Source organism: Canis aureus, chromosome 2 (genome assembly GCF_053574225.1).
Source record: "Canis aureus isolate CA01 chromosome 2, VMU_Caureus_v.1.0, whole genome shotgun sequence".
Taxonomy (NCBI): domain Eukaryota; kingdom Metazoa; phylum Chordata; class Mammalia; order Carnivora; family Canidae; genus Canis; species Canis aureus.
In genome coordinates this window covers 25,750,929-25,775,417 of record NC_135612.1, presented here as the reverse complement: position 1 = coordinate 25,775,417, position 24,489 = coordinate 25,750,929, and the positions used below count along the sequence as shown (strand labels likewise).

General features: G+C 36.9%; 1 protein-coding gene and 1 pseudogene across 13 annotated transcripts in view; one reads left to right on the top strand and one right to left on the bottom strand.

The window, feature by feature from the left end:
- ATG10 (autophagy related 10) overlaps positions 1-24,489 on the top strand; it is a 221,747-nt gene that overhangs the window by 9,286 nt on the left and 187,972 nt on the right. For 9 of the 13 annotated variants that reach the window (XR_013361884.1, XR_013361879.1, XM_077866184.1 and 6 more), the window contains one exon: positions 2,941-3,060. Coding sequence is in view for 6 of the 13 variants with exons in the window: in XM_077866184.1 (XP_077722310.1) it covers positions 2,953-3,060 (108 nt within the window). In the remaining 7 variants the exon portion in view is untranslated. Of the gene's footprint in view, positions 1-2,938; positions 3,061-6,805; positions 6,915-24,489 lie in introns of those variants that run through there. The other 4 variants (XM_077866202.1, XM_077866213.1, XM_077866207.1 and 1 more) reach the window with 2 other exon arrangements.
- LOC144290267 (nucleophosmin pseudogene) lies at positions 15,750-16,569 on the bottom strand (annotated as a pseudogene).

The following is a 24,489-nucleotide window of genomic DNA, read 5'->3' as shown; positions in this document are numbered from 1 at the left end:
AGGTCTACCAGATATAGTGAGCTGGGTTTTTTCCTCACCTACTTTTCCTATTCACTGGTAGTGGCTGCTTTTAGCACCATCTTGAGAAGGAATCCAAGACTGTGTTTTGGCTCATCAGGACCACTTCTGTTAGTTTATTAGTGATTCTTCTTGATGGATTCAACATTATATATAGTGTATCACTTACCATCTCTGTGTTCTTCCATCTTCTACCATTTGTCCCTTGTCATTTACAAATCTCTCATTTGATCTTCCGTCTTCATTAAAGAGCTCTCTACCCCCACCAACTCTCCAGATAATTCTAAGTGACTTCAGCATCCACGTGGAAAACAGCAAACACAAGCCTCACAGTTTTCTAAACTTCCTGAGCTGCAGTGACCTTTTTCTGTAAGTTACTTTACATACTTGCTAAGACCTCGTAAAGTTCTAAAGTCTCAGTGTCTTCTTGGTCTTCTCTCTTTCCTTTTGCTACAGTTGTTCTTAGCTGTTGTGGATATCTAATATTCTTTGATACCACCATGTTTTCCCAGCCACTTCAACCTTCTCTTGATATCTTTCCTTTCGTACCTCATCTGGAACTCTGAGCTTTTCTCATGAACATATTTTATTCCTTCTTCTCCCCTTATCCTTCCGTTGAATCAACCCAGCAAAACCTGAACTTTGCATGTGTTCAGTTCGGCTCCCTGCGGGTTCTTGTCCCTGGGGAGCTGACTATTGCTAAAGGTAATCAGAGCCTTCCAGTCCAAACTCTTGAGTGGCACATAAGTCTCCCTTCAAGAAGTTTATAAACTTTTCAATCTTGTATCCTTGAAGCCTTTCCTCTGCCATTCTGCTCCAATAGAGGGCAGACAAGTTTAACTTGAATGTGACTGGACTATCTCTATCATCACCTTACATTTTCTGCATCATGTTTGTGAGATCGGACTTAGAATTCTCTTCACCCTAACTTGCCTTTGTTCATACCATCCTCCCTGCTTGGACCACTGTTCTAACCCTTGTGCTTCACCAACTGACAATCTGTGCTACAAAAACTCTTATATACCTTAAAGATTCATCTTCATGCCCACCCCACACACCCTCCCACACCATCCCCTCTTTGTAAGGGACTCCATCATTTGTATATACTTTAAATAGAAGTCCTGTTTTCCAATGCTGTCAGGATTGCGAGTTGAGCAATTAATTGAAACAGTTGATTAAAGCAAGAGTTAAAAAAAATTCATGTATACAAGAAACATTTTATTTCGACTCAGAACGGAAATACATTTGTCAGTTGTCTCATGTATGGTCAAGGGATTTTTGTAGAGATGGGTACTTGAATGGAATTCATTGTTCCTTCATGAATACACTGAGTGCAGAATGCGTTTTCTAGATTTTCCCTTTCTCTAGATTTCTTAAGCCGTTTGTGTAGTAATCTGAGCATGGAATCCTAGGTTTGTATGTTTTTTCACCCCCACCATTCTTTTCAGTTGCATTGTCCATGCCTACTTCAATAATAGTTTGTTTTTCTTATAGAGACTTACCTTTATAAAGTCTTTCCAAGGCATTAAGTCATAGAAATAACAGTTTTTCTTTTTTACTTGTATTTTGTTGGTTTGGTTTGTATAGCATTTAATTAAAGTGTGTATTTATAATATACAGATGTGGTTTTGAACTTAAACTAAACTGATGGGAGCAGAGGTACTTCATGATCAGAATGTTGTAGACATCAATGTTTACCAAGGGAATGGATATTATGTCAGTTAACCTGGCATGTTGGTTGAATGGGGGTTGGTTAAGAGAGTTTCTGCTGTAATGACTTTTATTGCTTATGTCCCTTCATTACAATGTGAGCTCTTACAAGGCAAGGACTATATATATATAAATTTATAATCTTTTAAAAAAATTGTATATCTAACCTTCACCTGCAAAGAACCTAGTGTAAATATTCAGTATTTGTTTATTGGTGAAAAAACAAATTTCTGTATAAGTCTTACTAAATTTCAGTAATTGGAAAGAACACTGGACTGAAAATCAACTAGTATAGACAAATCATTGGCTGAGGAACCAAATAGGCGTTTGAATCCTTTCTTATTTGCATTTCTTGAGCAGATTACTTTTTTCTTATTCATTTGGGAAATGGAGATAACAACTGTCTTTGGGTTGTGTGAAGATTAAATGGGTATGTAAAGTGTTTAGCAGGGTGCTTGACAAAGTAAGTGATCAACAAGTGCTAGTTTTCCTAATGGTGATTATCACCAATGAGGAGAATGTGGGAATTCACTTGGTTTAACTTTTCTCATTAAGGGTCTTGAACTACATAATCTATCAGTTTCCTTCTAGTTCTAAATTCTCTTTTTATAAATAGTGGTTCATGTTTTGGACAGATTTATATATTAACACATATGTGGTTATTGCTTGATTTGTTACATTTGTGGATTTTGATAGAGTAGGTAATTACTTAGGTGATCATAATCTTACACCTTGAAAAACAAAACTTTCAGACTTTAGAGCATCAATTGTTAGTGAGTTGAACTCTAAAAATGTGTGAAGAACAGCTCAGCTCTACTAAGCACTGCCATACTATCTATATAAAAGCTAAGTAAGGTAGAAAATAGAGAAGGACGCTCTGAGGAGATTGTTTGGAAGCATTAGCTTAGAAGAAGTGAGATAAGATTAAGCTCTGGAAACTAAATTTATGGATATATTTAACTTTTTGAACTGTAGATGTGTATTTGTTATAAATCTAGGTTTTAAGTTTTCATGTTGATCACTTTTTCTTTCTGATTAAAAAATGGGGATAGAGTGAGAATGATGGAAACAGTGCTTTTTTGGCATGGCTCTGAGTATATTTTCCATTCTACGTCCCAAATTTTGGTTTGTTTAAAGAAGTAAGTGATTTAGCAGAATTCCTTTTAGCATTCATTCTACAGCTGATGCTTATACTTAGTTTTTATATTGCAGTTATCATTTAATATGGAAGAAGATGAGTTCTTTGGAGAAAAAACATTCCAGCATTTTTGTGCAGAATTCATTAAACATTCACAGCAGATAGGTGATGGTTGGGAATGGAGAACTTCAAAGGTAAGAACAGAAATTTTTATTTTCTATTTTAATGAAGGTTTTTTTTTTTTTTTTGGCCATATAAAACCTCAGTAATTGAAACTAATGTGTGAAAGCTAGTTTGATTTAGTAAAAGGCTTAAATTGAAGAATATTTTAAAACAGATGTCCATTTTATTGTTTCAACTATATATACTCATTATAATTAGGCTAATGAAGTATTATCTAGAAAAGTCCTTAGGTGACCTGCTTTAATTTAATAGATAAGAATGCTTAGCATATTAATTATCTGAATGTAAACAGATGCTTCTGTGGTGCTTCAAACCATTTATTTACACTATTAATTTTCTTAGGAAAGTACTTTTGTCCAGAGAGTGGAAAGATAATCCTGAAACCAAACTATAGTCAAACAACCACAAATTCTGAAATATTAAAAAATGAATTAATTGAGAATTTCTTAATAATGTAAACACATTCCAAAGCATTCTTTCTTTTGGTTCTATTCAGTAATAATAATAATATAAAAGGCCTATGGATTTATCTCTTTCCACACATACACTTAGTAAGATTCCCTGCAAAAATCTCTTTAAAAGTTTCTTGAGATAATTTTCTGAAAGGATAAATTTTCTCTATGTGATGTCTTAATCAGATTCCTAAAAAAGTGGTAATTCCCAATTTTCTGCTTATTGGCTCTGTTTGCTATATGAACTCTGAGATATGTGAATAGTTTTGAGCTGATTCCTTGATTCAGAGCTAAGCCAGGGAAATGCAGGTCTTGATCTGATCCACAGTGTCACTGGAGAGAGAGCCAGCTAAGCTATCATGGGGGTGAGGTTCAGAGGGTATCATGGGAGACACCAGCCCCACTCTTTAAGTTAGTGGTTGGACAGTTCATAAGCCCCTATGGTATCTCCTGCTCCAGGATAACATGACTTTATTATTAGCACCTTTTATTAAGCTTTTTCCCGAGTGTTTTATGATTTTGTTTGCTATTATGTTTGAGTTTTTATTTATCTTTTATTGTCTTCATCGAAACTTAATATCAATGTTTCTGATATAGAATGATTTTTTTAAAAGATTTTATTTATTTATTCATTAGAGACACAGAGATTGAGAGAGAGAGAGAGAGAGGCAGAGACACAGGCAGAGGGAGAAGCAGGCTCCATGCAGGGAGCCCGACGTGGGACTCGATCCTGGGTCTCTAGGATCACGCCCTGGGCTGAAGGCAGGCACTAAACCACTAAGCCACCCAGGGATCCCCTGATATATAATGATTAAAAAAAAATGTATATTGGCTGTTAATTCATTGAAAGAATGTAGGTTTCTGATCTCTTTTGACTTGTAATAATTTATATGGTTATTCTTTTTTTTTAAAAAAAAGATTTTATTTATTCATGGGAGACACAGAGAGAGAGAGGCAGAGACACAGGCAGAGGGAGAAGCAGGCTCCATGCAGGGAGCCCGAGACCCTGGGATCACTACCTGAGCCAAAGGCAGATGCTTAACCACTGAGCCACCCAGATACCCCAAGGAATTTTCTTTTGTCTTAAACTGGAGCTAGAGTAATAGATACTCCAGTTACCATTTCAGTGATCTAGTAGAATAGGGGAGGAGAAGGTTAGGGAGGGAGCTGAGACTGTGTGTGTGTGTGTGTGTGTTTGCGCGCGCGCGTGCACACACATTGGAGGGTGCTGGGGAAGGTCTCCAGGAGAGAGATTCATTAAATAATAAAAATATCTGTTAGAAATTTCTTCACTTGGGGACGCCTAGGTGGCTCAGTGGTTGAGCATCTGCCTTCAGTTTAGGGCGTGATCCTGGAGTCCTGGGATTGAGTCCCACATTCAACTCCCCGCATGGAGCCTGCTTCTCTCTCTTCCTATGTCTCCGCCTCTGTCTTGGATGAATAAATAAATAAAATCTTAAAAAAAATTTCTTCACTGAATTTGTTGAAACTAGTGTGCCAAGAACTAGTTTCCAGGATTTGTTTTTTATTTTTTTTTTAATTTTTTTAATTTTTATTTATTTATGATAGTCACAGAGAGAGAGAGAGAGAGAGAGAGAGGCAGAGACACAGGCAGAGGGAGAAGCAGGCTCCATGCACCGGGAGCCCGACGTGGGATTCGATCCCAGGTCTCCAGGATCGCGCCCTGGGCCAAAGGCAGGCGCCAAACCGCTGCGCCACCCAGGGATCCCCCCAGGATTTGTTTTTATTCTTGTCTGGCTGGTGCCTCAGGGATGGATATGGCTATGTCTGGTTTGGTATTTGTTGCCACTGCCTGCTGAGTTAGGAAAACTACCTACCCTGCAGAGTTAGAATTGTACCTCTAATTAAGGACAGGTTTTTTGTTGTTGTTATTGTTGTTGTTATTGTTTTGTTTTGTTTTTTTAATGTGGGGATGAGCCCATAGATAGTACCAAAACAAAACAAAACACTGGGGAAAATCTTTGTAACCTTAGGGCAAGGACTACAGACTCAAAAGCCTTGGAGTCCAGGCATGGTAACATAAACGGATCAAGCTGCTGGGTACAAGACAATATGGACACTGAGTCCTAAGGCCTGTGGCTAAGCAGAGTGTTTGTCTTCTTACCAGCTTAGGAACATGGACCCAAGGGTTACCAGACCTTTTAAGAAAAGTAAAATATTTTGGGGGGAGAAATCTCTAAATTTTCGAATATTGGTGACTAATTAATAAGAGTTTTCAAAAATAGGACCAAACCCAACATGCTAATGGTATATAATATGGGAGTATGAGTGGCCAATTGATGATTTCTGGGTTGAGATGTGTGTGTGTGTGTGTGTGTGTGATATGACTGTGGTTTCTTACCAAGCGCTACCTCAGTGCACACTATTGATCTGAATTAGTAAAGGGGGCTGTCAGCAAAGCAGATACCTCTCTTCTGAAATTTGAGAGGTTAGTATTTTTGCCACTTAATTTCTGCACATGCTGTACCACTTTTACGAAGGAAATTATGAATCAGTCACTTGCTTACTCCCTACAAACCTCAGTCTTTATCTCAATCTTTTTGTGGGACTGTTTAGAGAGAATACCTATACCGTTGTTTTACTTTATAGGCTCCAGAAATTTATTTTATTTTATTAAAAAATAGTTATCTTGAGACATAATTGGGAAACAACAGTGCTGCACAGTGCACAGTTTGATGTTTTGACGTGTATAGAGAGACCTATGAACCTTCACTGTAGTCAAGAGAGTGAATGTATTACCCTTAAAAGGTTGCTTGCAGACCTTGTAGTGCCTCCCTCTGCCCTTGAAAGTTATTTTTTTTTCCTGAAAGTTATTTTTAAAAAGGATCTTGTTTATTCCTATATATAGAGCCTCCTTTAAAGAGTCACATGTTATCAATCACACATTCAGATTTGTTTATAAATACCCCTCAGGAAGGTGGTATACTCTTGTTGAGAGCCATTGTTTAACAGAATGGTCTGTCAGATAGTAAAGATATTCATTAAGATCATGGACTTCAGAGTTAGACATGGCTACAAATCCTTGTTCTAGCATTTACCAGCTGGATTTTGGACTTAGAGACTTAAGGTCCCCAAACTTCATTTTCTTTACCTGTAAAATAGGAATAAAAATAATACCCATCATACAGTTTGGTAGTTGTGTAGATTAAATGGGATTTACATTCAAAGAATTTAGTACAGTTTCTGACACATGGAAAGTCGTATTATGGTAATGATTTGTAGTTGGTTGTTTGAAATTTTCAATGTCTTTTATTGTAGAAATAATGCTATAAGTGAAATTTAGTTTTTTCTTTTTTTTCAGAAAATACTGAAAAACTATTTAGCATCAAATATAATGTGCTGGTCTTTGGTGTATTATTCTGAGTCCTTCAGGATAAGAAGAAGAGCAAAAGGTAGCAAATAATGATGAATGCAATTGCTTGAAATACAAGTATTTTTTTTTTTTTTAGATATTATTTATTTATTTGAGGGAAAGAGAGCATGAGCCAGAGGGGGTAGGGTGGTGGGGAGGGGCAGAGGGAGAGGGAAAAATGGATTCCATGCTGAGCAGGGAGCCCAATGCTGGGCTCCATCCTAGGATCCTGGTATCAGGACCTGAGCTGAAAGCAGCCACTTAACTGACTGAGCCATCCAGGCACCTCTGAAATACAAGTATCTTAAAAACCCACAGTTTAATGTGAGAGAGAGAGAGAGAGAGAGAGAGAGAGAATAACAAATACAGGATAGAGTGGAGTAGAAGGGTCTCCAAACCTAACTCATTGAATATTTTTGATTTGAAAATTGTTAGTCAAAAGGAAAGAAATAAGCATTTACCTTACCTTTCCTGTATTATCTGTGTTTCATGGTAACTAAATATACTAATTTGATAAGGGAACTTTTCCCCCCAGAAATCCATCTAATAAATGTAGAAAGGATGGTAGAATTAGAAAATCACTACTTTTCAATCCCTAATGAAATGAATTAGGTGACAGTAATCAGTGGATGAAACTATTGGGTAAAAGGTTGATGGGGAATTTACAAAGAAGAGATTTAACTATCATCACCTGAACCTACTGATTAATCATGGTATTACTAAAAATAGTACATCTAGATAATATATAGTTGCTCAAGTTTTATAACAGAAATCACAGAGCATTATCCATGAAATACTCTTGCCCGAAATGTTGAGCCTGAATAGAATCAATTAGGAAGTCAAGTGATAGAGAACCAAGTTAATTGATACCACAGGAAACAAATAGAGAAATACAGAAATCTACAGATCTACTGACCCAATTTACTTAAAAAGTTAATGGTTAGGTAAAGACATGAGGAGAGGATTGCACCTCTATCTGTTATTGAGGACCAAGGTAGTTTTGTTTGTAAAATAACCTTTCTGGGAGTGCCTGGGTGGCTCAGTTAAGTGTCTGACTCTTGATTTTGGCTCAGGTCATAATCTCAGGGTCGTAATATCTAGTCCCGTGTTGGGCTCTGTGCTGAGTGTGGAGCCTGCTTTAGGTTGTCTCTCCTGGGACGCCTGGGTGACTCAGTGGTTGAGTGTCTGCCTTTGGCTCAGGTCATGGTCCCGGCGTCCTGGGATTGAGTCTCACATCAGGCTTCCCTCAGGGAGTCTGCTTCTCCCCCTGTCTGTCTCTCCCTCTCTCTGTGTCTCTCATGAATAAATAAATAAAATCTTAAAAAAATACATAGATTCTCTCTCTCTCTCCCTCTGCACCTGCCCCCTGTTCCCGACTCTCTTAAAAAAAAAAAAAATCCTTTCTGGGCAGAGGGGACCAGTGTGCAGCTCAGGTTATATGTGAGTCAAAATGGGAGGATGATGACCAGCAGGCTGATTCAGGGTCATAGGTCCACTGACCATGCACTTGGATGTTTTGTATGAAAGTTTCTAAGTCCTTATGTTTCTTTTCTGAATTTATCATATTGACCTTTTGAGGATCGGTGACAGTTTTTGGACTGACAACAATTAGTTCTTGAACTGGCAGCAGTTCAGACCATATTTTGAGCAGCACTACTCTAGGTTAAAAGAAATTCAAGAGACGTAACCTAATGTAATTTGTGAACCTTATTTGGATCCTGACTCAAACAAATCAACTGTAAAAGGATCTTTTTAAAGACAACTAGGGATATTTGATTATGGAGTAAAAGTATAAAGTGACACCAATTTAGCTTAACAAAATAAAAAAAAAAATCAGGGATAGGAGATGGAAATGTGGCAAAATCTTGTTATGTACTGAATATGGGTAATATATATATAGGTTTGAATTTGATAGTATTGTCTTTTGTGTATTTTACACATGCTTCCTTTTCTTCTATCTTGTCATAATTTACTCTTTACCACAGAATTCATTAATAATTACAAATGTTCTTATTTTAGGTTTAGATCTCCTTCGGTGATTTGTGCAGAGTTTAATAGTTCAGAACAACTTGCCTTCTAAATTTTTTGTTTTTTTTGTTTTTACCTACTAGATATGAATACATTAGTTTAGGAGCTCAGTCCTGTGATTTGACTTTTCATAGGTTATTGATAAAACAAAATAATTTCCTATCGGTTTTCAATTTTTTTCTCTCACCTTTGTATAGCAAAAATAGGAAGAGAGATACTTAGATATTGTAAATGAAATAGTATACAAATCTTGAGATTGGATTTTATACAGTTAATACTAGTTTATTTGTATGTTATTGTTAAGAATTAAAGCCCCCCCCAATTAATTCTATCGTTAGTTAAACCTACTTGATTATATTTTGAAACTTACATAGCAACACACCAGAAATATTTTGATTACTTTCTTTACAGCTTAGGAACAGCTGATTGAAAGGGCTTATTTCCTAATTTAGACAGAGTAAAACTTTACAATTTCATTTTATTCTTAGAAATTTAAATTGATTTTTACATTTTTTCCTTTTAGTAGTCTTTCTGGTTAAATTCACATTACTTTTCCTAAAAATCCTTCAACATTATTCTAATTATATCAAATTCATATTTTTAAAAATAGATTGTAAAATATTTCTGTATTTTACTTTATGCCATCTTCTAACTGTGGCTTGGTAGAAAACCCACCTTGTCCTTCACATCAATCTGCTGCCCTCCTGAATTTCACACTTTGCTTATTTGCACAGATGTCCTTATTTTTAATGTCTTGTCTTGTCTTTTTTTTTTTTTCTTTGAAGATTTTATTTATTTGACAGAGAGAGAGCAGAAGTAGGTGGTGCTGCAGGCAGAGGGAGAGAGAGAAGCAGGCTCCCTGCTGAGCAAGGAGCCTGATGCGGAGCTCTGTCCCAGGACCCTGGGATCATGACCTGAGCCGAAGGTAGATGCTTAACTGACTGAGCCATCCAGGTGTCCCTATTTTTAATGTCTTATAAAAAAATTTCAAGGGTACAAAAGTAAAGAAAATAGGGTAATGAATTCACATGTACCTATCGCCTAGCCCCCACAATTATCAACTCACAGCCAGGTACATAGTGTTTTAAAGCATCTCTAGCATATATAAAATGACATATCTCAATTTAATTAACATGGCTTTCATTTCCCCCCCAATCTTAAAATTATCAGTACTTCAAATCAGTACCTAAATTTATTTCTCATTATATATTAAAATTAATGAATGAACTCAGAAAAAGATTCAAAAGACATTATTTCTACATTTTTAAAACTTCTAAAAGTTTTAGATTTATTTTTAAAATTACGGCTGGGTACCTTGGTGGCTAAGCATCTGCTTTTGGCTCAGGTCATAATCCCAGGGTCCTGGGGTCAAGTCCCACATCAGGCTGCTGCTTAACAGAGAGTCCGCTTCTCTCTCTGCCCCTCTGCCTTCTCATGCTCTCTCTATCTGTCAAATAAATAAAATCTTTACAAATAAAATAAAACTATGACTGGGCACCTGGGTGACTTAGTTGGTTAAGCGTCTGACTATGGCTCAGGTCATGATTTCTGGGTCCTGGGAGTGTGCTTCTTTCTCTCTCTCTGCCCCAAACCCCATGCTTGTGCACTCACTCTCTCTCCCAAATAAATAAGTAACTAGAATATTTTAAAATTGTGGTAAAAAACATACAACATATAATTTACCATTTTAATCATTTTTAATCTACAGTTCAGTAAAGTACATTCATATTATTGTGCAACCAAGTTCCAGAACTGTGTACACAGTATGCTTAGATAGATTCTCTGCTAAAGTTAAATGACAATTTTAAGGTTTACTAAAAGAAATAGACATTTTTCACAGGTTTTTTTTTTTTTTTCAAGTGAGAGATATGTAATAGCTCTTCACAGGTTTTCACAGGTTTCTTAGATACCATGTTGCTTTATGTGAGTAACAAATAACCACATTTGTTGGTTTGAAATACTTAAGTTTTGCTTTTCTTCTTTTTCCTCAGCTTATTTAAAATAAATTATTACTATATTATCATTTTTAGGGAAGTTGTGAGCATGTTACTTCTATTACATTTTGGTGTAATGCTGTATTTGTTTCAGCCATCCACTCTGAGTTAATGAAATATTATTTCTGGGCTCAAATGTCACTAGATAAAGATTAAATATATTGTATTGGTATAATCTCTTGATTAGACTAAAGTAGATTTTTTTTTTTTTAGTTTATCTTTGGAGATTAGAAGAAAATTACACTTGGAGCAGCATGCTGTGTTTTTGTAATAAACATTGAATCATAGTCAGTTACACTAGATTTTTCATTCATAATTTATTGTGTGTTATGATATGATTTGTCACTTAAGCATATGCAAATCTTAAGCAATCATTTCAAGAAGAACAGGTTGTATCACTTGTGAATTTTTAACATCACTTTAAAGATTATCAAGAGTATCAAAGAAAGAAAAGCTATAATACTTTAAAAATTTATAAATTAAAATTTAGATAGTGATAGTAATTGTGCATGTTTAACAATTAAAGCACCTTCTCAGTTAACAGTGATATTTGGGTTTACTGGGAAAGATGGTAGGCTGTATTTTCAAAAGCCTTGTGGAGAGTTATCTTTATAGTGGTGAGTTCATGAAGCCCAAGATCTTACCCTCAAATTCTAAAGTTCATATATATATTGTGGGGGAGGAGTGTATATAGAATCTAATTTATTAATTTATAATAAATAGAATTGTCAAGTAAACTGGAGTTCTCCTGTCATGATGATTCTTTTTTTTTTTTTTTTTTTTTAAGATTTTATTTATTTATTCATGAGAGACACAGGGAGAGAGAGGCAGAGACACAGGCAGAGAGAGAAGCAGGCTCCATGCAGGGAGCCCGATGTGGGACTCCATCCTGGGTCTTCAGGATCAGGCCCTGGGCCAAAGGTGGCGCTAAACCGCTGAGCCACCTGGGCTGCCCGATGACTCATTTTTGTTTTGTGGATAGGCCAGTCACAATTGTATAAGCAAAGAATAAGCACAAATTCTCATCTATAGCTATATAACTGAGATATTTAATGGCATAATCTGAGAGTGGCATATATCTTGCTCTGCAATAGGGGTAGTCTTACCATTGAGAAGTTGCAATTTTAGATTTGTAGGGTAAGAATTTCTCTCTTGAACTGTGCAGTGGACATTGCCAATGCTTCCTTCACTGATCTCTCTCTCTTTTTTAAGTTTTAATGACTGACCAGTCTCTTTTGGTTGCCATCAGCTTACAGTCAAATCTTGCTGTCTGGAGAGCCATTCTCTCCCTTTAAATAATTTACCTTTTTGCTCTGACCTATTATGAGTTATTTTTAACTTGAACTTGAAAAATGCTTATTTCCAAGGCCTTGGAAAAGGCCTTCAACTATAGACAATATTATTATGATCATGGATATTTGTAAAAATATAGAGAAAAAATAATCAAAAATCATACTCTAGTACGATTGTAGTTGTTTTGGTGAATTTCCCTCATATGTGTATTTCCCAATTGGGATTTTAATGATTATTCTTTTAAATTTATAAATTTAGAGTTTAATTACATGTCTATAACATTGTCTTACCTTTTAGGAAAAAAGTAAGTTTTCACTTTATTTTTTTTTTAATTTTAATATTTTTTAAGAGAATGTGAGAGAGAGGGGTGGGGAGGGAAGGAGTAGAGGAAGAGGGGAGAGAGAATCTCAAGCAGGCTCCACACCCCCAGCACAGAGCCCAAAGCAGAGCTCAATCTTACAATCCTGAGATCATGATCTGGGACAAAATTAAGAGTCATTTGCTTAATTATGGAGCTGCCATAATCAAGGTACCCTGATAAGTTTCCACTTTAAAGATTGATTTTGTTAGGTATCTTTTGAAACTGGTTACCTAAATGAACCGTCTTTTACTTCTAGTACTTTTAAAAATAATTATTTCATGCTTTCCATGTCATCTGACATAGTGAAAATATGGTTTCTTTTCCAGTATTTAGGGCTTCTTTTTGATCATATGAGTTACAATTTCCAGAATAAATTGTGTGCTATAGCAGCAATCAAATGTATTCTTGTTTTACAGCATTCTTTTTATGCTTGTGACAATTCTGTAAGTAAATAGGGCAGTCTTATTTTCTTCATTTTGTATCAAGATAACTTGAATAAATGATAGACTTTGGCACCAAAATAACAATCGACTTGCTCAAGTTTGAGCTGGAACTGGAGTGAGAACTCAGGTTTTTGAACCACAGTGGTCCTGTGTTTAATGATATAAACAGTATCACACATTAGAGTTCTGTAAACCTTGAGCTCAGTGTAATCAGAATTGAGCTCATCATCTTTCAGCCTCCTCATTTGACTTCTTTGGTTAGTAGGTGATTCCACCATTCTGGCTCAGGCCATGAACCTGAAGGCTTTTATATTCCTCTGTCTCCTCAATACCTAACCTGATAGATCACTCCATCAGTTTATTCCCCCTTTCAACATCGTTCATACTCACTTACCTCCTCATCCTTTGCTCTCCTTGCAGTTGCCACTGTCTTGGTTCAGGTTATTATTTCTGCTCTCTGCGTCTAATCTTGCCCTCTGCCTTCTGATCTACCAAAGTGATCTTATAAAATATAATTCCAATCCATTACTCCCTGGTTAAATCCTTCAGTGATTCTTCGTTATTTCAGGATATAGTCCAGGTACCTTTGCTAAGCATACACAGCTTGTGCCTAAAAAAGATGTACCCTTTTGAGTCTCATCACTTCTTTTGCTCAACATTATATTTATGCATAGCTTTGTGGTCTGTGATTGGTCAGAGTTATGCTCCAACACCCGGAGTGTCAATGGTGGAGTAAGGTTTCTATCTGCCTGAAGGATCTGTATGTGCTGGGGAGCCCTAGTCTACCCTGGCTTCTGGTCTCTCTCATGTCCTCTGTGCTGTGTGCAGCCCCACCATCAGCCCAGGACATGAAGACCGCCTGGTTTCCTTGGGGCACGTGAGCTGAAGGCAGCCAGGGGTGTTGGCAGAGTTCAAGTCCCTCTGTGGGTCTCTCATTACCAGGACCTTTCTACTACCTTTCTGTTTATGTTTCTGGTTGGTTGCTTGTCCTAGCTGGGGTGGCTACCTCAGACTTGCTAGTGAGGTTGCTACTTTTATTAGAGACACTGCCAAAGGGCATATTTTCTTTCATCTTCAGCTCTGGATCACTTGAGCCTTTCTGGTCTTAAAGCTGTCCTAGCTGTGATCCAGGGAGAACACTAGGACAGAGGGCAGTAGCTGCAAGCAGGAGTGCCACAGATTTCTACTGTTTATAACCAAATTTCAACAGTGTTTCATGAATAAGTCCTTCTTAATATGTTATTTGACTTTGGTTGATTTCTTGGTTCCTGAAATTTTTTTTTTTTTTTTAAGATTTTTATTTATTTATTCATGAGAGACACACAGAGAGAGGCGGAGACATAGGCAAAGAGAGAAGCAGGCTCCTTGCAGGAGCCCATGAGGGACTTGATCCTTTATCCTGGGACCACGCCCTGAGGCCCTGAGCCGAAGGCAGATGGGCTCAACCCCTGAGCCACCCAGGTGTCCCTGAAATGTTTTTTTTTTTTTTTTTTTTTTTTTTAAGCAATTTCGAACAGTTTCAAAGTTGTTTTTTTTTTTGGAGAAGAAGATTTGAAGCCCTGCCTTGTGAGGCCACATGGTGACTTTAATTTGCATTTTCCTAAAAGCTAGTTCATTGAAAGGTATTTTCATATATTAGTCATTTGATACCTTTTTTTGTGACTTGTATGGTTAAATCCTTTGCACGTCATCACTGCATATTTTTTCAAGATTAGAATTGAGCATCATCTCCTTTACATAGGGGACCCTGACCCTCACGTCTGACTTAGATGCCACCTCCTCTGTATTTCCATATAATTGACGCACAATTCTCCGTGTGTTTATCTGGAGGCTTGCCTGATCCCCCATAGCAGTCAGAAAGCTTGACTGCCAGGAGGTTGTTTTTCTGTCCTCACTTGTGTATCCTTGGTGCTCAGCACAGCAAGCATTCTGCGTGCATTTGTTTCATTGAGTTAAAATCATAAAAGTTGCAAGGAGTTTTTCCAGTTTGTTATTTGAATAAATACGTGTCATTGTATTTCATTTCATTGGGTAATGTATTGTTTGAAATAAGTGGGTCATCGAGCAGTATTTAAAGACTATTTGTTTTAGGAGAGTTTTCATTAAATAGCAAAATTCCTTTTAAGTGGAATGAGACATTGGATATGATATTATTATGTAATGTCATCAGAGAACTGTAAGTTCGTTACTGCTAAGTTCATTAGTAAATTTTTTGATCTTTTAATAGTTTTTGATAGGATTTATCATCCAGTTCTTGTTATACTTTCTACATTTGGTATTCTCACTCTCTTGGTTTACCTTCTATATTCCTCTTCACTCCTTTTCCGTCACCTCTGTTGTTTTTCTTGTCTCTACAGCCTTATAATGTTAGTGACCATGCTGTCCATATCTTCTTCTTTTCTACTTTATTAAAATAAGAGTCTCATGCTCTACCAACTGAGCTAGCCGGGCTCTTTATTAAAATACTGAGTTTATTTCACATGTATATTTTTGTCTCCCCACCATTCCATTTGTCTGAACACCACTACTACTATGTCCTATCAAAACATTCCATACATACTTAAAACCAAGCAAAGGGTGGAGTTCCATCTTTAAAAACTAAACAGGCATGTTGGACAACACATTCTTGGCAATGGAACCTGGACAACATTTATCAGACTCAGTAGGGAAAGTTCTCACTCTGCATTATAAAAAGGAAAGCCAGATATCAACTGTTACAGAAATGAAATAAAGATGGAAAAATTTAACAGACTGTTTAAACTATTCTCTTAAAGAGACTCCCTCCTCTGCCAGAGATCTTGAATAGCCTCTTGGTCAGTCATCCGGAAGCAATTCTTCACATAATTGATGAACTTGGCTTCTACTTTGGGAAGAGAACCACCTTTTTCTATACTTGCTTGCATTTTTGCTTTAATGTTTTCAGTAGAACAAGATCCTTTCAGTGTTTTGGGAGTCTTTTCCTAGTTTTTAAAAGATTCTTTGATCTTGGTGTTGATGCTTTTGACTCTTTTGCATTCTGGATTGATTTTTGCACAATTTTTGGCTGGAGTATCTTATATAGATTTCTTTACTGGGACCTTTTCTTAGCTTTCTCATCATCAAAATCATCATCATCATCTTCATTGGCAGCAGGTTTTACTTTTTTCTTTGGAACCTTGCTACCACTTCCAGGGACAGAACTCTTTTCAGATATACTAAGGAGTTTCTTTCTCGTCCTTTTCTGACTCTGTGTCTTCCTCCACAGCTACTAAGTGCTGCCACTAATATGCACAGGCCCTGAACCACATTTCAACTGTAAGACCACAGGTGGTGTTATTTCAAAGCCCCAAGGGGAACTGTTGGCTGTACAGACATTTTCAAAGTTGCCAGTGTGACTTTAATTGGACTGCCTTTGTAATTCATTACCTTTGCTTCAACAGTGTGCAATCTCTCCTTTGCACCAGCCCCTAGACTGATTCTTCTTAAAGATAAGTGGTGCTCATTTTCATCATTATCCACCTTTAAGTGATAATCTTTGTGAGCCTTTGGTTCACAACCAAAAAGATATTTCTGGGACCAAAGAGGAGTCTTGTCCAGATCCATAGAATTTTCCAGGAGGTAATGGCATGCACTTGGGTGAGGCAAAAGGCGGACAGAAATAAATGACTACTGTTCTACAGAACAGCTGTGTAGGAAGGAGTCACACCAGGGATTGTCTCATTCTCTTAGCTATTCTCATGAGAACCTGGAGGTCATAATTTAAATTGCATCAAATGCTAATTATTCTCAAATGTATATTCTCTGCCCAGACTTCTCTCTTAAATTCTAGATTCATAAGGCCAACTTCTTATTTGACATTTTTACTTTAATGTCTCTTCTTAGAGCTTGAAGTCAGCATGTCCAAAATTAAACTCTGTCTTCCTCCTCCCAGACTTACCCACTACCACCCAAACTAATCTTCTCTCAGTTGATGGTTACTCCATCTTTCCAGTTGTTCAAGCTACTGGAGTTATCATTATCTTCTCTATCCTCTCATACCCCACATTCAGTCCATTAGGTCATCCTGTTGCCTCCACCTTCATAATACCTAGGATCAGACCATTCTTCATCATCCCTTGCTACCACTCTGGTATAAACAATTATCAGCTTTTACTAGGATTACCTTCCTATCTGCCTGCTTCCACTTTTGCCTTCTTATGGTGTAAACCTTTTAAAATGCGAGTCACATTGTGTCACTTCTCAATTCTGAGTAAAAGCCAAAACATTTATTTATTATTTTTTAAAAGATTTATTTATTTATTTTAGAGAGAGAGTATGCACGCAAACACAAACAGGGGAAGGGGCAGAGGGAGAGAGAGAGAGAGAGAATCCTCTAGCAGACTCCCCGCTAGCACAGAGCCCGAAAGTGGGGCTTGATTCCAGGACCATGAATGAGATCATGGTCCAGGCCGAAATCAAGAGTCAAACGCTCGACTGACTGAGCCACCCAGGTGCCCCAAGCCAAACATTTATAACAGATTATAAACTATGTGATCTGTTCCTTCCTCATCCTTCTTATTACTCTTCTGACTTCACCTCCTATTTCCCTTCCTTTCATTCACAACTATCCAGGCACACTAACTTCCTTGTTGTTCCTCAAACACATTAGAGAAACCCTAGACAAACATTCCTTCCTGGGGCCTCTAAATCGGCTGGCTCATCTTTGTAGAGCATTCCTCTTCCAGATATGGCTAACTGCCCTCCTCTCAGCATCCCCCCTTCCTTCATGTGTTCTCTCACGTTACCTTCTTACTGAAGACTTTCTACCACCCTTTACAACATGTCGAATCACTTGGTCCCCCTACCTGCCAGCGTCACTTCTGACTTCCCTTATCCCACTCTTTTCCCTCATACTACTATTCACCTTCTAACATGCTTTGCAATTTACTTTTTTATTATGTTTATTGTTTAAAGTTTCTCTTTCCCAGTTTAGTCTATGAGGACAGAGATCTTTGCTGATATGCCCAGTGCACCTAGACTATTACCAAGTATAAAGTAGATACACAAACAAGTATTTGTTAAATGAATGATTAAATATCAGATTTTCTGTATAAAATAAAAATTCACATTTTGTCCAAAGAACTTTATCAGGTAAAAAGTTTTATTTGAAAAAATTATGAGAAATTAAAAAAAATGCCGATGTTCTTTTATCCCTTAATTGGTGAATTAGGATCCATGAAAACACCATAAAATTTACATAAAAAGTTAATAAGTATCATTCAAATAACCTCTTCAGGGCAGTCTTTTTAATAAAACTGGCATTTCTGTAAAAATGGAATTTTTCTATAATGATATGCAGTATAGTGGAATTTAATGCATACTTTAGATTTAAAAATAACCATATAACAGTGCGTTGAGGGGGGCCATTTTATCTTGTTCCAGAATTGCAGCTAAGGCCTTAAGCTGAAGACAAAGTACCCTGAGTAACTAATTTTCTATATTTGGATTGCTATGAATAATCTACTAGCCACTGGGACCAGAAACCTGCCTGTAGAGAGTATTCTAAGGAACCATTCATTCCTGAAGAACTGGGATTCCCAACCACATCCCAATATGAGAATAGGATTTAGTGGAGAAGTGGAGAGTCTGTGATGAGTAGTGATTCCTTCTCTTCCTAAATCTTTCCTTTCCTTGTCCAAGGAGCCACTTGTAGAGTATGGGATGCCCTCAGGTCAGAAGGAAGGTCATTTCATTACCTAGTTGAGCATTTGCTTAGCAATGGACTGGCTAGTCTGCCCTTTTCTGTTGAAACATGGCTAAATGGAGTTGAGAGTGATAGTACAGGGGGGGAGGACACTGTTTAATTTTTTAAATATATTCATTCCAGAGAGTAGCTAGGCTTGACCTATTTTTCTGTTGTCCTGCTTGAGCCAGGAGGAGAAGGGATCTCTGTGATGGTAGAGTGTGCATGGTCACTGCCTGTATAAGTAAATGTCCAGGGGGCTATTTCTCTGCGGGATCTTCTGAAGAGCCCATACAATCACCCCATAAAGGAGCTGGCAGCTGCATGCCTGCCACACCCAGGGATACTGACACCCAGTCAGTGTCAACCAGAGAAGTGACAGCAAACAACAGAGAGAACACTGTGACTCCATCTAGTTAAGCAAGGGGATGACTGTCCTTCCTACTTCCAATTCTCAAGCCATGGGCTCCTAGAAGAAGTGGTGAGGAACAGCAGGCTCCCTTGAGCAAGGCCATGCTTCGTGTCTCCATTCCAAGCTGTAGAGACTGTGGGTTGAACTACAGGGAGAAAAGAGCTTCAAGTTGATTTTGAGTCTGAAGTTTTCAAAATCACGATAATAATAATCAGATTGAATTTTAATTGTCCGAAAGATAGAATTCTAATAACTGAAAGCACCTAAAAAGTTAGAGTGCAGCACCAAGTTGTTGTTTAAGGATCTTTAATATATCAGTTAGGTATTGCTGTATAATAAGCTGTTATAAAATTTATTAGTTTAAAATAACTGTTTATTATTTCTGAGAAACTTATAAATGAGTTAGACTATTCTGTTGATCTGTGAAAGGCTCAGTTGATGTCTACAGGGCTTGTGTATGTATCTACAGTCAGCTGAGGGTTGGCTGGGAGCTGGCTTGTCTAAGGCGGCCTCATTTGGGATGATTTGACTTGGTTCTATGTTCCAGAAAGCTAGCCTGAGCTTGTTCTTCTGATGGTGGTTGGGTCCAAAAGCAGAAAATAAAAACACTCAAGCACTCTTTAAGACTTCTATTTAAACTTTCCTTGGGGGCTCAGCTCAGAATCATTGTGGGGAGTTGCTACCCAAAGGCTAGTATCTAGTGAGGAATGAAAAACTGGGGTCATTACTGCAGTCAATCTGCTACACTTAACAGGTGGGAAAGGAGATTCCACACAAGAGGGTTAAGAGCAGTTATTGGAGGGGAAAAATTTCCTATTTGTACTGGGGAGTAGAGATCCTCTAATCATAGGTTACAGTTGATTTGGACTATTTAGCTCCTAAGGTAGAGTCTGTTTCTTCTATATGTTCTTTCCAATGTATAAGTTTCACAGAAATCATTTTTTAATGATTGTAGTTTTTTTTTTTAGTTTGAGGGTCATCCTCAACTTGATCTATCAGGAGAAAGCTATGTCTATAAAATGTATGGAATATGGAGATGAATGCCAGGAGATATAGCAAGGAAAGTTGCAAATGGTTGCCTGACCAGAGTGTGGGGAGGAGTAAGAAGGGCTGATGATTTTTGTTATATATATGGATTTTAGTGCTGTTTGACTTTTAAAACTGTGTGTTATATTATCTGGATTAAAATGGGTAAGATTTTTTTTTAAAAAGCAAAGTCCATTTCAAAACATCATCATTGTGCTATTATTTACATGTACCTCATTTCATTTAATCTCCACACTATCCCTATGAATTAGCAATTATTATATCTACTTCAGATGAGATGTGTAGGCTTAGAGAAGTTAAGAGACTTGTCCAGCCAGTGTTACATGGGCTTTATGTTAGAGGCAGGGTCAAGATTGGAACCAAGGTGTATCTGCTTCCAAAGACTATGATCTTAACCACTAACCTGTAGTTTAATATTTAATTCATTCACTTAGTTTGAAGCTGAAGTTTAATCTGCTCCACACCAGAGGTTCACACTATTATGTAACCCCCACAATGGAGCTAGGATATAGGTATTTTTTTCTACCAACAAACTTTAGTTGCTTCTTATCAACATTTCGTCTTAAAATGGAAAAATAGTGATTGAGTAAATTCTTCCAGGAGAATATGATGAATATCCAGCATGTTTAAATTTGCTCTGAGGAAAAGAATATTTACTTAATACTTTGATACATTCGATGCCTAGATTCCAGGTATTGGATTATAATAGCACAGAAATTTAGATATTTCTTAAAAAGAAACTTGTAGTGTCTTGTCATATAAGGAAAGTATTTGTAAATAGGAGTTCGATTAAGAAGAACTGATCTGCTTTCATGAATTTTCCAAGTTATCAATATCCAGCTGTATTATTTTACTTTAGGTTTTAGATTTGATACAAACTTCATATACTAATTGCTTTTAACAGCTGCTATAGATATTTATTGCAAAATGTCATTGAAAAGACAGATGTAATGTATTAGTTTAGTACACATGGTGATTTAAAGATTAGAGTATGTTAAATAAACTGTGTCAGAAATTATAAATAAACCAAAATGAGTAAAATTATCTTAAAATTGCTAGACAAGTCTTCACATTTAATGTTACATTAATGAGTTTTGTACAGAGACTGTTTAGAATGAAATCCTTTTTCATCAGATGTTGCACATATGCCTTCACTGTTTGTTTTTCTTCAAAGTAAAACTTAATGAAACAGCTAATAAAACTCAATTTTACTCCTGATCCTTGAAAGAAACAAGCCCTTGAAGTGCACCCACTGTTTATTCTTTTGCACTGGTTTTTGCTACTTTTCAGCATGTAAATTTTCCAGTAATGGAAAACAGTCAAAGCCATAAACCTTTTCTTCTAAGTCTTATAAACCCAATATTTATTTCTTATTTGTAAAGTGATTGCACAATGGAAGCACGCTTTGCACACATAGAGAAGTTTGGTCTCAGATCTTCATGTTCACCTCCTGCTGGCTTCAGGAGGGTGTAGTGTGTGTGCATTTAAATGGATCTTTATTATGTAAATAATCACAAACTAGAATAGGTTATTTAACCACCCTAAAAAAAAAGAGAAGTTTCAGAGTGAAAGTCATATATAAGACTCTTCCTATACCCTGTTACTCTCGTAAACCTGAAAATGTATTAGATTGGTGAATAGCTTATGGAAAAGGATCAGCTTCCATGAATTAAAAATATATGGATGGCAGATGTGTATGTACCCCAAGTGGCTTTTCACTAACGATAGCATATTCCATTCTATGTCTTCCTGGTTCTTTTATGGAGAGGATTGTTTTTGACTCTGGTGCAGGGTGGAAGTAGATAGATAGGTTGGGATGAGAGGCAGTGCTACTTAAAAGTGTGGTTCTGGATTGGTACCAGTGTAAGGAGGTAAGTGCAAATGTCGAAAATGAGTGCTTAGAAACTTGTAAATAACTTGACAGAGGGGCAGCCCCAGTGGAGCAGCGGTTTAACACCGCCTGTGGCCTGGGGTGTGATCCTGGAGATCCCGGATCAAGTCCCACATCAGGCTCCCTGCATAGAGTCTGCTTCTTCCTCTGCCTGTGTCTCTGCCTCTCTCTCCTGTGTGTCTTTAATGAATAAATAAATAAAATCTTAAAAAAAAATAATTTGACAGAGTGAGATTATGCCTGTCAAATATAATTTAAAAATCAATACTATTAATGGGGGAAGCTATGCATATGGGGGAGCAGAGTATATATGGGAGGAACTCTGTACTTTTTATTCAAATTTGCTGTGAATTTAAAACTGCTCTAAAATAATCACCACCACCACCATCATTGTCATCTTCGTCTTCTTCTTCTTCCTTTTTTTTCTTAAACTGGGACTTATATTTTGTATGTTTGGGATTTTTTATTTCTTTTTTTCCTAGTAATTCATTTTAGTGTTTTTCTCAAAAGCGTGTCTATGACAGATTGGAAATAAAATTCCTGATCTTTTACCACAGATGGTTTGAAAAGCATTTGGTCTAGGATGAGATTTTCAAATGTTGATTTACGTTCCTTTGCCCCATTACATAACATTTGATATTCAAATTTAAGTAAAAAAGAAAAGGCTATCATTTATAATTTCAGGACCCTAACAAAACCACTTGATGACATTGAATGGTTAATGAGCCAGGGGCTGGATAGTAGAACCTGAAGTGAAGATGTTCTGTGTTTCCCATTAAGGGCAGATTCATATGCTCCAGTGACCAGTGAGTGGGAATTGCTGTTGACATTCTCATAAGAAAATCAGAAAGCCTGACCAGGATTTGTGTCCAAATGGAAGTGGGTTATTGCCAACTAGAGAGCTTTAAAAATTAGGGTAGGGTTTTAGGTGGAGGAAAGTGAAGAACAGTTAAAAATTAGGGTAGGGTTTTAGGTGGAGGAAAGTGAAGAACAGAGAAAGCTGAGCTATGTTCTTTGCAGCACTTTTGAAGGGTTAGGAACTTTGAACCACCATGTGATAATCCGTGGGCCTTGACAACAAAGTGGTAGTAGAAATGGTTAGAGTAAAAGTAGCAAGTTTCATTTACTTCTCAGTTTTACCAAGCATATATATTTTAATGCTACTGAAAATCATGGTAAGGGATGCCTCTTTGATATGTATGTATGTTATGTATGTATGCCTTTTGTATGTATGTATGTTATTCATTGCTGATACCTGGACAATCAAAATATAAAGCTGAGATTTATGTGTTAGATAACATAGAGTCAGAAAAATGTGCATAAGTCATAGAAATAGAAATTTAGAGTCTTGAAGGTCAAATAATTCACCTTGTCCCACATATTGCTTCTAGTAAGGCAGGTTATGATGAATTAACTTTTTTGTAGCCAGTCTAGGTATGAGTTCATACCCATGGTGTTGGAGGGGAGATACCCTGGGATAGCATTCATGAAGTAGGGATCCCAAACTCTGGTTGAGCTAAGATGAGATTTACTCAGAGGATGTCCAAGAATAAATATGCTGAGCTTGGGAGAGGAATAAGAGGCTGATCACAGAGAAAGTTGGAAGTTGAATAACTTGAATAAGCTGTAAGTGGGCTCAAGATACTAATGGTCATGATTCACTAACAATGTCTTGTATAACCATTCAGAAATTTAGAGTAGTTGAAATGATATTTGAGTACTATTTAAATAACTCTATATGTAAACTCCCTAAAGTCAGCAGTTATTTTAGTGTGGCACCTGTGGCCAGGAAGTTCTCCATAGTAGCCATATCATATAGCAACTGTGCTTGATAATGGACCTTGAATCTTCCCAGTATGTCTAATTACATACTTATGATATACTTTTCATCAGTAATTTTTAAGGAATTTTTATAACTGTGATAAATACACACACACACACATACACACCACACGAGACAAAAAGGTATCATTTTTACCACTTAAATTACTTTATTTTTTTTTAAAGATTTTATTTATTTATTCATGAGAGACACACAGAGAGAGGGCAGAGACACAGGCAGAGGGAGAAGCAGGCTCCATGCAGATAGCCTGATGCGGGACTCTATCCTGGGTCTCCAGGATCATGCCCTGGACTGAAGGTGGCGCTAAACCGCTGAGCCACCCGGGCTGCCCAACTTAAATTACTTTAAAAAATTCTGGTAGAAAATTCATGACATAAAATTTACCATCTTAACTCCTTTTCAAGTGGTTCAATTCAGTTAAACTTTATTAGTACTAAGTATATTTACATTGTTATATGGCTATCACTACCATCCTTCTGCAGAACTTTTTCATCTTAGTAAACTGAAACTCTGAAATACCCATGAAATAACTTCCCATTTCCCCTTCCTCCCAGCAGCCACTATTTTCCTTTGTGTTTCTGTGACCTTGATTTCTCTAGGTA